The sequence below is a fragment of the Platalea leucorodia genome (assembly GCF_965183815.1).
Source record: "Platalea leucorodia genome assembly, chromosome: 1".
Taxonomy (NCBI): Eukaryota; Metazoa; Chordata; class Aves; order Pelecaniformes; family Threskiornithidae; genus Platalea; species Platalea leucorodia.
The window spans coordinates 166,189,151-166,203,167 of record NC_138823.1 but is presented as its reverse complement, the minus strand read 5'-3'; the positions used below and the strand labels follow the sequence as shown (position 1 = coordinate 166,203,167).

The 14,017-nt window shown below is 45.1% G+C and overlaps 1 protein-coding gene across 1 annotated transcript in view; it reads right to left on the bottom strand.

The window, feature by feature from the left end:
- Positions 1–1,439: 1,439 nt before the first annotated feature.
- Positions 1,440–14,017, bottom strand: part of WNT9A (Wnt family member 9A) — a gene marked incomplete at both ends in the record, with an annotated part of 54,812 nt that continues 42,234 nt past the window's right edge. The window contains one exon of the mRNA XM_082306902.1: positions 1,440–1,913. Within this exon, the coding sequence (XP_082163028.1) occupies positions 1,440–1,913 (474 nt within the window). The remainder of the gene's footprint in view (positions 1,914–14,017) is intronic.

Genomic DNA, 14,017 nt, shown 5'->3' with positions numbered 1-14,017 from the left:
TGAAGGATATTGCTGCATCAAGTCCTGGATTGTAAGTATCCTCTTCAAAGGAAAAACAAAATGCTGAAGGTTGTCATCTTTCACAGCGTCAGAGCGATCTACCACTGCAGTCAATTCCTGGCGTCTCTGGCCACTTGATAGTTTGTCTCTTCATCGATTGGTTTTTCCAAATCCAATAGTTGGTTACCATTTAGCAGTTGTATTTTTAAAATACAGTTCTCGATCTAGTGGTTAAAAAAAAAAAACAAAAACCTTAAGGTCATAGGGTTTACATACAGCTTGTGTCATGTACCACTGCCATGGTTTAGAGTAAATGGAATGATGACCTAGTACAAGAAAAGTCAACTCCTCCAGAGGTCTGATCCAGTCCAAAACGGCTGCTATACAATGCAAGACAGCACTGCGTTCCAAGATGCACTGGAATTTCTCTTGTCCTACTCAGAAACAGACGTCCAAAAGCTGGCATAAGACTAAAAAGTTCCAGTTCAGATTTCTGAAGCAGTTACCACAGGGTGAATTTGATCAACAAGAGGCGGGAAGAGGAGAGAAAAATAAATCATGCACAAAGTGAAAATAAAACAAAAGTATCTAGTGGTTTTTTAAAAAAAAAAAAAAAAAAAAGACAGCGATAGTGCTAAAGAAACTGTATTTGAAGACATTGTTTTAAAAAAGAACACGTGATTGGACTGAAGAGGACAGGCACGTCTGGTTTTCTACTGTCTTCCCAACCTCTTTCTTGGATATATTTCTGTCTGCAACATGGTGGACCCAACATTTTTTGAGCTGTATTTGGTGATCAAAGCATGTGGATACGGAGCTGTCGTTTAAAAGCTTAGCCTCCCAGTGGGTCTCTTTGTCAGAGCCGTGTTTGCTCGATGTGCAGAAACTCCACTAGAGGAACCATCAGGGCTGTTCCTGCTTACCCTGCACGCCTCTCTCCAGTTTTAGAAAGGGAAATAAATGACTGCTTCCCGTACCATTGCATTCAAAGCGGAAAGATCTTTCTTTCATATCTGCTTAGCTCTCTAAGCAGTTAGGTAAGCTTCAGGAATAAAGTAGTATAGGTTATTTATGCCAAAGAGAATATATTAGCCCAGGAGTTCATGGAGGACTGGTGAAACGATCAGGATGTTCCAAGGATGAATGATCCGTCAAACTGCGTGGACGACTAAGGTGAAGGTCAGCTGGTGTCTAACCCCAGTGTGACAGGCACTTATTTCCACATGGTTGGACCTCATTAAAATTCAGTCTACAGGAAAACAAAACAAAACAAAAACAAAACAGCAACACAGCTGGGTCACCTGTACCCTACAAAGTGCTTATGTCTCAACATAGCTTTCAGATCCCAGAAGGTCAATCAAACCCTGTTTGTCTCCATATGTAGTTCTCATAGATCGCCATCGCCCGTCACCAGGGGTTGCCATCAAGCAGAAGATGCATCAGTCTTTGCAGGTGTAAACCTCTTCTCTCTGGGTGCATTGCTTGCATTCCACATAGCAGCACCAACGGACCTGGCACTGGCACGGACGGGTGACCACCCGGCTCTGCGTATTGTGCCCTCGCCCGCAGCAGATGCTGTCACAGTTCTTGTCTTTGTAACATTTCCTTCCCGAAGTCCCAGGTGAGTATCTACTCATCATACAGAAGCTCGGGGAATCGTCAATGTAGACAAGATCCGTAGTCCTTGGGATTTGATCACTGTGACCAGGGATGGACTTCTTGGGTGGGGAGATGTCTCCTTCCCCTGTGGCCTCATTGGTAGTGCTGCCCACTTTGAGCGATGTCTCGTACTTTTGCTTCAGCTGCTTCCCTATTTCATGGAATGGAGAGAGCTGCCTCCAGCACGTTCGGACAGTACAGGATCCAGATACACCGTGGCATTTACAGGTTGTCTCCACTCCAGCTTTAATGACCTGCAGACACACATGGTCCCAAAAGAAAATCAGTTATGGGGAAAGAAATCAAGACACAGAGCAAAAAAACCATTTGCTAGAAGACACTCCTGGAACACAAAGTTGATGACAATACAAAACCTGTCTGTTGGAAGAGGACAGAAAATACACACTACAGGAAATACTTGTTTTAGAAGGGTCTCAGTTTCCAGGAATATGACATTCACCTGCCAGAATATTGCTTTATTGGCTAGTTAACGATACTAGTAAGGTGTACAAAGGCTGTCTGGTGCTGGCACTCATCTACGTGGACAGAGTTCTGAGGCTGTGATGCAACTAAGAGATTAATACATATTTTAACACCTATTCATCTATTTTAATAAGAACAAGGAGATAAGATGTAACAAAAGTGGAAGGAGTTAGTTTAGCAAATAGAAGAGGGAGAGCGCTGCTGTAACACACACGAACACACAGGTGGGGTGGCACATGCTCCAGAACATGAGCATGGACAGTAGGAACCTTCTCCACATCACCACACACAGGATACCACCTTAAACTCACACAGCTCCCAATTAGCAGCACAGGCTCAGTGGAAACACAGTTAAGCTGTGCTGTTTCCACCAGTAGTGACTGGGTATAGCATCCCACCCAGTTCACTTTGTGATTAAGGAAAAACCCTTCACGTAGCTGAAATGATATATAAAGTCCTTGAGAACAGCCTGAATTGTCACCACCAAAACCATCAGCTCCAAAAGCATCCAAGTAGCTTCTGCCTTTCCAACCTGTGTTCAGGATCCTATTCTGGAGCGTGGCAGTATGTCCAAAAGGACCTACCAATTTTTTTCTGCTAGCAACGAAGAAGCCTGCACGTGCTCTTAAAAACGAAGAGCGCCATTGCTTGCTGGCCAAATGCATGTTTAATGAAGCACATTTTGATGCAGGGTAAAGCCCAAGGCTGCCTCAGTCTCCTCTGTGCCCTCTCTTTCTCTGAAAAATTAAGATGTGAACAAATGGAAAACAGACCCCTGTGTGAAGGGTTCAGTAATTCCAGGTGCTTTAATGCAGCCCCCAGGATTTACTCTGCCTGTGGCACCAGCTGTAGGCAGCTTGGAAGGGGAATCTGGCTTCTCACACAGAGGGTTTCAAGGGGAAAAACATGAAATCTGGGTTGATGCTGCAGTGAGAAGTGTCCATCCCAGTGGGTTCAGCCCTCAGCTCATCAGGCAGTGACCCCTGGGGACTACAACATGGCTGGTGGCTGTAGAGCAGCCTTCAATTTTCAACCAGAGGAAGGATGTGGGGCAGTCACTCTGCAGGGAGATAAGGGGACTTTAAATTTCCAGTTCTGGCCATGGGAACAGACACCCTGCACTAAAGGCTGCACCATCTGCCCCATCATGAGCAAGCAGGAGCTGCCCCACGTCAGGATGAGGAACCCCAACTGCTGCCTTGATGCTTCAGCAGCACCTCAGGGTGAGTGGATCTTGAGATTTGACCAGGCAAGACATCAAGCAAGGTCACAAGTGTTTATAAAAAGCCTAACCTAGGGGTGGAAAAGCCACTTAGCTAAACACCGTGTAGGGATTCTGGTGAGGGGATAAAGGGAAATGGCAGCGCACAGGCATTCAGGGGCTGCTGCGCCCAAATGTTGTCTACGCAAGCCACCATCCAGGAAGGAACGCATTGTAAGTTCAAATCCCAGGCTAGCATAAGTTCTGTAATGTTTTGGCAGAACCTTCTATAGGGTGTTCTCAAGTAGGATGGAAATGTATATTTTATTCTCTCCACAAAAAAGGCAGAGCATTTATGACCAAGGTCTTCAAACTCAAGGTAGAAAAGAAAGGGAAGACATTTAAACCTTTGGAAACTGAAGTGGATTATGTCCCCTCCACATAAGGACTCTCACATTAAACTTTGTGCCTGCTTATGCCTCTTGACTGCAACTATCAATGGCAAGGTTTGGTTTCAAATCCTTTCTTAATTAGTTTATTTATTTTAATAGTCAAACACTTGCAGCGGGTTTTTAAATGAGAAATTAGGTTCATCTCACAGATTCCTAAAGGAGGGAAATAACTTGTTCAAGATATCAGAAAGTAAATGTATATGTTTAATTTATTCCCAAGGCAAAAGAAAGTCAATCTCCATATAGGGAGGTGTCCAGATCTGCCTGGGAACAAGTCTCTTCAGACCACCACAAAGCATAAATACAGACGGAAGAGCAGAGCCAGCGGAACCACAGTGTTCACATATGAGATGGAGTGAACAGAAAGAGAAGGTTATTTTCAACAGAAAAAGCAGCATGGGAAGGAGAAGCAGTATTGGGAAGAGAAGAAAGCAATGAGAAAGTCAATGGTTATTCATCTTGGAGAGAGACAAAGGTGGTAAGAGCCCCCCAAGTGCTGTAAAGGACCCCATACCCATAAACTGACTGATACTAAACAAAGGATCCTCTCCTTTTCAAATCAGACTGCAATAAAGATGCTTCGTGGCACAAAAGCATACCCATCTCCTCATAAATGCCATCTGAATGTTCTCCCCCACCTTCTCCAGAGATAGGTTTACGCTTGGGAATCCTCCGTGGGCAACATGAGAGCAGACGCGTTATTTGGACAGTCACAGATAACCTGCATTTTGTCCACAGATTATAAACAGATATTTATAGTTCTAGTTCTCCCTTCCCCCCCCTTCCCCAAAAATAGGTTACATTTTGACTTTAAATGGGTAACGTATAACCACCCCTTAAAATAGCAAGTTAGAACAGAGCCTGTTTTATAGAGCTGCCTCCTGTCAAGGTACTACTGAAAGTGCCCTTCCTTTGGGCATCTACCGTATCTGAAAAAAAGAAAAAAAACCCTCCCCCCTCTGCCCATCATGGCATCTGCCAACTTTATGGCCTCATGACAGCAGAGGACTGGCTCCCGTCCATTTTCTGACCATCCGGTTCTTAATTATTTGGCTGCATGAGTCCTGCTGAGCACCATGTGCAAATGTGCAATAGGTCATGGACTCAGAATTGGGGTCTGGCCCAATCCTGATATTACAGAGACATTTTTAGAAAGACACTATGCATAATACGGCCTTCAGCAAAGCCTGGCCAATGGTCACACTTCATTCCTGTGACAGCCAAGACCTTTTCAAATGCAATCCAATAATACACAGTAGCATTCAAACAAGTGACGGGTTACAGAGAGAGATGTGTTACTGCTTTTAGTACTCAGCTGGGCCGGCTTGGTTAGGGGCTGTTACGCTTTGCATGCCAAAGTGTCTAGCCAACTCTGCAAGAAATCCCACAATGTTAGACAAGAGCGTACAGAACACATTTCAACACCGAGAAAAAAAACCACCCTCACCCATACTGTCCCTCATGTAATGTCACATTTCACTGGTTGTCCAGAAGTGAGAGCTGAGTTCATGTGAAACAAAGCTCCTATACCTGATTTCACGCCCAGACCATCAGCAAACTGGGCAAAATTGCTGAGATACTTGCAGAAGGGCTACACACTGCAGTCATTCATCAGTTCAGGCTTTTCTCACCCCTTCGACTTCCCCCAACCCATTCACATCTGCTCCACCTGGAAAAGGAGACGACCACCATTGTACAGGAGATGGGAAAGCAAGAAACCAACAGGAATTGGCTCAGCTGGTAGACACGCTCCCGTGCACAGGCTTGGCTGGATTTAGAGCTGGTTGAACAAGGCATAGTCATGAAATGCAGGAAGGGAACCTGGACACAGGGCTGTTCTCATCAGGAGGCACCTCTCCAGAGCTCAGTGGGAGAGCTGACCTTGCAGGTGCAGTATATCCAAGGCATCCACATGGGGCTGGTAGGTAAGGCACAACGCACGTTGGAAATCCAGATCCTGATGGACTGACAGCAAACATTCTGTCAGGAACAGGCATGTAGGTTTAGGCACCTGAATCACACCATCCAGCCAGGGTTGACCTCACAGACGCAGACGTTTGAGTTTAAATACCTACATCTGAGAAACACCTCTAAACTCCCATCTGACTGAGTGGAGCCAAAGCAGGCAAGGGATCCTACAGCGAAGCAGACACCAGCACACACCCAGCTGAACAGCTCTCCAGGCTCCACCAACTGTGCTGACCACATCTCCACTCACTAAGAGGAGCCTAAGGACCCAGCTCACACAGAGGCACCTCAGTTTAGATATCTTAAACTCTGAGCAGAATCCCACCCTCTGACATGAATTCAGGTGCCTAAATATCAGCATCTAGTATTATTTGATGTACTGTAAAATATTGCTGCCCCTCCAGGAGAATAAAGGCCTCTCAAAGGGTACTAATGTGTATATTTAGGTAGAAGAGTCCTATTCTCCTTGTCTGTGTTTAAACAGTGACGAACAAAGCCCCTAATGAATCCCAGTCTGTTTTCTTCCTGATCCACTTTTATTTCCTTGTTAACCAGTGGCTAGGACAGCTTAGATAGCATGTACTGGTAAACCAAAGCATAAAAGCTTTCCATTGTCTGTGTTCTTGTGAATGCACCAGTTCATGAAATCCAGCATGTGGATTTTCATATGGCCACTATGCAAGTGTGGTGCATCCCAACCACCCCATAAACCTTCTCCTTGAAGGGCCGGGAAGGGCTCAAGAATGTTATGAGGCAGCTATAGTAAAAATCCTAGAAAAATTTCTTCCCCAGCCAACCTCCCCTGCTGCTGTCAGTCACGATGCAGCTACTCAAGGCGATGCGTGATGGAGAACTGCTGCCTACGGGCCCCTAACCACCCACGAGCCAAAATGAATCTTGGCAAAGCCCTTCTGTTTCCCGTCTCATTCCCCGGCTTCAACAAAGACCTTCCCCCTCTTGTTGCAGGCTCCTGTCAGAGACACTTAAATCCACCTCATTCCTCCAGGAAGCAGAGCAAGACTTATCCAAGTCAGCAGGTTGCTTGGAGCAGTGCTGGAGAAACCTTGCCTGGCTGGGCCCTGGGACAAATAGGTAAACGTCTAGATCGTGCTTTCAAAAGCGGAGGGACTTCCAGGACAGAAAAACTTAGCTTTTATTACCAAAAAAGTCTAGGGCACACGAGGCAGAATAAGACTTTAACACCAGCTTATCATTTCAAGGGCCATAGGTAGCTCCTGTTTTCTTTTCAAAGCGCATCACAGTTCAGAGCCTGATCTGCCTCCATCCTACATAGACTTGAACTTCTCTTGAACACAGACAGCCTCACCACTTATTTAATAATCCTATTTCATCTACACCATGGTAAGTCACCACATGCATGCTTCTATCTTGTCACAGATGTGAAGCAAAATGTATTCACTTAAATCCAAAGCACAAAATATTTCATGCTCCCCATGGGCTGAACACCATAGCTACCACACATTAGAGTCATAGTAAAGCAGGAGTAACAACGCAAGTGTGCATTTGAATCCTTATTGTGTCATATGCTGCAGAGAGCTTCTACCATGAAAGCAAAGTTGAACAAAAACAATCAGTGGATCAGGGATAGCATCATACATTGAAATGATGTCCTCCTACCCTTCTCTGAACAAACACCTGGTCTTGTAGTCTCACAAATAGGAGAGCAGTTTGGGAGGAAAATAAAGCTCTTTGAGGAAATTAGTTTGACGTAGGAACACAAACTCTTATTGATCTTGTTGTGAGAATACCAAATACTGACAAAGGCACAAGGAGGACAATAATTATGATAGAGCAAGACTGACCGTCTTTATTGGTGCTTGCTGCTTAGAGGAAATTAGATAGCACTGCAGGACCGCCTGCCCAAATGGCTTTACAAGAGCCATAGGGAAAAGGGATCACAGCAGAGCATTGCTATGCAACATGTAATCCTTCCTCACAACAATGGTTTGCTACGAAGCTCAGACTAAGTGCCCCCGTAATGATCAGTCTCAGACATGCTGCAACACACAATTTCTCAGTGTTTTAGCTGAAACGCTGAGGACAGATTCCCATTCATTCCCAGCTGGGTCACGGGGCTCTGGCGGTGGTTTTCAGACAACTCTTGTCTGGGCAGCAGCAGTCCGAAGCGGACGCGCAGCCGTGGGAATTCCTGGGTTATAGCTCCGCTGTCGTCATGGCTGGTCTGCGGCTCCAAGGCTTCAAACCATTCGCTATGGTTTGGGGGAGAGGAGGGAGCAGATGAACCTCCTTAGAGTCAGCTCATCCAGGAAAAAGCCTGCCCTCGTCTTGTCTTACTTCAGAAAGGGCTTTGGGATGCTTCTTTATAAATCAAATCTCTTCCATCCTCTACATACATATTTAAAGAGGCTTAGTTATTCTCTCAGCTCAAGTATTACTGTTTGTTTGGACAGCAGCCATGGTCCCCACTTCTCCACAGTGCCCAAACGACTAGAAGACCAGACTTGTTCCTTAACACTGGCCATTGCCACTGGTTGAATTATAAAAGTTTCACAGATTGTTAGAAGTTTTTTCTTTTGTGTTCCCTTCACTTTTTCCTTCTATCTTGTTAAAAAAGCCATTCTTTTGAGCCTGTTCTCAAACTCTTTTTTTTTTTTAGAGCAGTTTTCCCTTTCCGCTACCCTTCCTTCTTTAAAAATATGAACACTCATATTTTAGTGAAATATGCATTAAAATACAAACACTTAAACATAGAATAACATAACCCTACTTTAAATTGAGAACATTAAAAGTATTTTTTTCTCCTTCAGTATTCCTAGTGTGCTTCACATGTTACGAAAGCTCCATATATACAACCAACTTCAATTAATGGGACACAGCAAGCAATTTTTTTCTAGAGTGTTGGTTTCCAGGCCTCAGGAAGACTTTGGCTGAGCCAATCTCAGCCTGAAAGAAGGAGGGGGAAATCCAGCGAGCATGCTTATGCATTCCTACCCATCATAACCTGGAGCAATTAATACTAGTGGTGGCCCTGCAAAGTGATCGGTACATACAAACTCAAGACCTAGTCTGAGAGGCTGCTATTTGCTAGGTTTGATTTGTACCTCGGTAAAAGTGTGATGCTAGATTTCACACTGCAGATTCACCCCCTAAAGAACCTGCCTAAAGGATGCATCATATCTCTTTTTTCCATGCACCAGCTGTATTAGTCAGCTCATTGATTTGTCTCATCAAAAAGAGCAGTTTTTACACTTTTTGAGGGTGCAGAAAAACAGAGGGATTAGCATTTAAGCTTGCCTGTTCAACAAACTCTGGAGTTTGACTGGAATCATGTTTGCTAGTAGGAACTCTATGAGACAGGATGGGCAGCGCTTGTAAACACTGTCTCTGCAACAGGAGACAGGGTGCAAGTCTCTGCTTTGCTACGCCTGTGTGTGACCTTTAGTAAGTCACTTAATCTTTCTGGGTCTCAATTTCCCCTCTGTAAAATGGAGATACAGAAATGAAGATGGCGGTATGCTCTGATAACATGTTATGTGATAGCTCGTGAAGTTCCTCAGACAGATGATAGCTGGGCAAACATCTACCTGATATGGAGAGTCCGTCTCTAGCGCAGGAGGCACGCTCAGCCTTTGAGATAGATCCCTGCCAGCACTGCCAAAGGGGAAAAGCCATTCCTTGCATGGACTTCCAAAACAAGCAAGTCAACAGCAAGGAAAAGTCCATGCACCACCCACTATCCTCTCCAGAGCATCCCATATGGCTTCAGAAATGTAGGCATAATGTGTCTCAGGATGGGTCTGGACTTGAACCCTACAGCAACAAGGGTGACAAGGATCCTTCAGAAACGTGCATATCGTCTGCACAGACCAAAACATATGGGTTGATATTGTGTGAAAGCAATTAAGGAAGCCTGATGAAGGGAACCAGTTTCAAAGAGGGATATTGTCTAAAGAGAGACCTTCCGGGGGCGGGGGGGGAGGAATTTTCTTGTTCTTCATTTCTCCATAGTTTTGCACTAAACACTCCTGGCTCTCAAGGAGACTGTGGTTATACCCCTGGCTTCAGGGTCCTGAAGGCAAAGGCTTGCTTGTGTCCCTTCTTCTGGAAGGATAAAGGGAAAAGGGAATGAGAACATGACAATTATTTTTTTTTTTCTTGGGTAACAGCAGGCCCCTTTAATAGTGCCCCTTGGATCTGTAAGACATGCTTGACCAGACATACCTCTGGAAGAGGTCAGCGCTCCTGGGATTAAGAAACTTAGCAACGCTCCAGAGAGGGAGTTGGAAAGTCATGTTTAATGATACTTTGCTGAGAAACTGGGCAAATTTAATTAAAACATCACTTACTCAAGCCCAGTGGAACTAATTGAGTGCTCTAATATTCCGACTTTTCATTAATGGGTTACAAAAGAGGGCTGCACTTGTGTGTACAAGGGGGAAAGAAGGGGGGAGGATATAGAGAAGAAGAGAGCTTTAGCAAGGCTGCCTGTGCTTCATTTAATATAACCAAGAAACTTCATTGCTGGCAACGAAGCTTTAATACAGTTGACTTCTCTCACCACCACCAACCCCCATCCCCTTGACACATACACACATCTCCCCCCAACACACACCCTCTCCACCCAAGTCCCCTCTGAAAGAATAGCTGAATGAGCGAGAGTAGATTTGGCAAAGGGAGGGAAATTGCTTTTTTAATAAGTGGTCTATTCAGAGCTCTTACTTTTCAATAAAGAGAAGGCTGGAGAAGTCCTGGTCTAATTACCTCATCCTCACACTAGACAAGCTTGCCCTTTCATTAGCGATTGAGGTCATATCATATAACTTTGTGAGCCATCATGGGCACAACATGTTCAGTGATTATTTCATTGGTGGCGGCAAAATTACAGTCGGTCCATCAAGGTTGGAAAAAACAGAAGTAAAATAATAATTATATGAGAACTTCTACCAAGAGACACTAAAACTAGGCGGGATAGGATAATGTCACCCTCGCAGAAATACGTAGATTATTTACTAGCGTGACACCATGGAGAAACTGCTGTGTTGACCAGAAGGGTATAGGGTTGGTTGCCAAATCAGTCAATTAAGCACAGGTCCTTTTTTTGCTGGGTCTCAAGGGACTATTTATCCATTTTGCCATGGTTGGGAGTAATTAGATGGGAAGGATTATATGTTGTTAAGAATCAGTGAGAGACCACCAAGCTTGTGCTATATCTTTGATAGATATTCCTCCACTCCCTCAGCGAATGCACACATGCACTGTAAGTATACCAACGCAGGCTCCCATAGAAAAACAAAGTACTAGAAAAGAAAGCCTTCATCCATTCCCAGCCCAGTCCAAAGCAGTCTGTAGTATAGCAGCAAAGATTTCGGTTCATGCATGTATGGCTTCACTAATAGACATAAAATCTGTGGTTTGGTGAGAGGAAAAACACAGCGGGTGCCGAGCAAGAATTCAGGAGATGTGGCTTCAGTCTCCTGCTCCCTTATCGGCTTGCTGCATAACCTTGCGAAAGGCACTTAGTTTGCATCTCAGCTCCTGCTCAAAATGGCCATAATCATCATCTTTTTGGAACCCACGTGGACATACAAGACATTAGAGGCCAGAAGAGTATCTTAGTGAGTGCTCCAGTTCAAAATTGTTCAGTTCCAAAATGGAACAAATCAAGGCTATCTTCACTCCTATATTGCGTTTGATTCACATCAAATCAAATACCTATGAATTATTGCCCAAATAACCAAACTAGGTTAGTTCAAAGTCATTTCAGACTGTCGTAGCCACTAGGTTAGCATCTCTTGCTAGTCAACAGTTGGAAAGTCTGTAAGGCAGCAGCTAGTTGATGGGCAGCTTCTTTGGAGAAACACAGGTAGAGGAAACATGCTGAGTTTCATATTTAACCCACTACCTTAATCAAGGAAAATATCAACAGATTCAGCAAGGGAACCTAGTACTGCCTGCTGAGCAACTCATCCTCCACCAACACTGCACTGACAGCGGGACCAGGAGGAAAGAAGCAGATTGAACCTGATATTAATCTACACCCAGGTGTAAGCAATGTCAGAGACAATCCATCAACCACACCAAGAATTTCAACACTCGGACTTCAAATCAGTTTCAATAATTTGAAGCCTTAAGCAAGCTTTGCAAGTTTTGACCTTGCAATTACAAAGCCAGCTTGCGTCCTCATCTCCAACTTGAACATCTCTCATCGTCTTCTTAATGACACTGTATTGCGCCAATGGTTTAGGTCCACATATCCTGACTATATAGATAAATGTTCTCCTGATCATGAACCACCATCCTCCTAAAAGCTTCCTTCTCAACATGTAGTTCACTTGTTCTCCGCCTGGCTTCATGGTGATGATGTGAATCCGGTGGGCTGCTTGGCTTGTCTTTCAACCAGACTAAGGCACAATTATTCTAGGAGCATAAACAAAGAAGCCATTTCAACTGCTGCTGCAAATAGGCAAGGAAAGCTGTCAGACAGCAATACCAACTCGACAGACACGGCGTGTTCCTATTTTTGTCCACCCACTGGATCACTGACCTGCAGCAGAGGTCTTTGACTTGGATTGCCATGAGGGCTCTCAGTGTCTGGACAACCGTCACAACTGTTACTCAGCTGTTTAGCTGCAGATATTACGCTAGTGCTTAGAAATCACTGCCAATGACCAGAGCCTGACCGTGCCAAGTAAAGTGGAGGCAGAGGATGCAAGAGAGTCCCTGACATCTCCCCATCCCCTGGGAACTAACTCACAGTGGCATCAGGACAAGAAAGTGCAGGCAGAAAGGGGAGATTCACTCCCTCCAGCTCATCCTTGGAGTTTCAGTTTGTTTAGCTCAAAGTCACATAGACAGTGTAGAGCAGAGATGACAAATAAGGACACCTAACCTAAATCCAAGACTGAGTCTCAGCCATATGGGCATCCTGACTGCAGCTACTGGGGTGGAGAGCACTGGGAGTTAGGTCAAGTCCCTTGGGAAAGTTTTTTAGCCCTACCACTGCTGGAGAGGAGATATTCATGGAGTTACAAGAACATGTCAATGGCACCTAAAGCCACAGCCTTGTAGGTTTTGACAAGATTGTATTATATGACTCTGGAAAGGGAAGAGAGCAGGGACATCTCACAGCAATCTCCAGCATGAAATCACAGCCTCCATGGACGACCTTCTCCATTTTTAGTCCCATCTGCCACACAGCTGACTCCAAAGAGTTGGGACAGGCCCTTGGGAACAACCGACCACAAGGATTAAAACAAATTTCATCACCCTGCAGAGCCTGTTTCACACACCAAAGAGCTGCAACAGGAGTTCAGGGGCACTGAGCCTTTTAATCCAGAGGCAGAAAAGCTGTCAGACAAAGCCAGACACCAGCTAAATCCAGGATATTTCTAATCCTGATCTCAGCACTGTCTAGGAGCATCTGGTGGTGAGGAGAGGGGGAAACTTTTTGCTGGCCAATACTCACTGGTGGCATTCTCTGATGCCCCAACTCTGTCGCGAGGAATGACATTTTGTGCATACGCACAGGAACAACTGAGCTGGGGTGGTGATTCCTAGAATGCACAACTGGCTGGGCTGCATTTGCCTGGGAAACTAGAGACCCAGGTCCCCCATCCCAGCCCCAACCCTCCATCCAATCACACTGACAATAACAAGGCTCGAAGGCTATTTATAACCTTACAGTATGTCCCCCTTCGAGGTTGGTGCAATGAAACACTGATCCTAGGCACCTGTGCTGGCCAATCTGAGGGATTTTCGTGTTCAAGCAACTCTAGGCTAGGTACAGCCAAGCAGATTATGGGAGAAGATGGAAAGCCCCTTCCTTTCCCCTCTCTTGCTGGAATGACCCAGCAATTGCAGACACTTTGTCCTTTACATCAGTCCTGCAGGGAGGCCCCCAGGCAGGAGGGTAAAGCCTCAGGGGAGGAACACGGGGTAAAGAGCAGAAAGCCTTCCAGCTGAGAGGATAAGGGCAAGAAAAGAAGAAAAAAAAGAAGGGACTACACACCCAAGCACTGTTAGCTGCAAATGCAGCAGCTCTAGACAGAGTGGAAGGCTGCCAGAAAATAAGGCTGAAGGGACTTTTAGGACTGAGGTCAGAGAGAAATATCTCCACCCTGGTTCCCTGCCAGGTGTTTGTCTGGCCAGCTTTAAAGAAACCTGGCTATAGAGATACTACACTGTCCATGCTCTACTGAATACTGCAGGAAAAGCATCCCTCAACCTGTCTTGCAGCAGCATAAATCCCCTCCTCCCTGTCCTGCTTCATGTA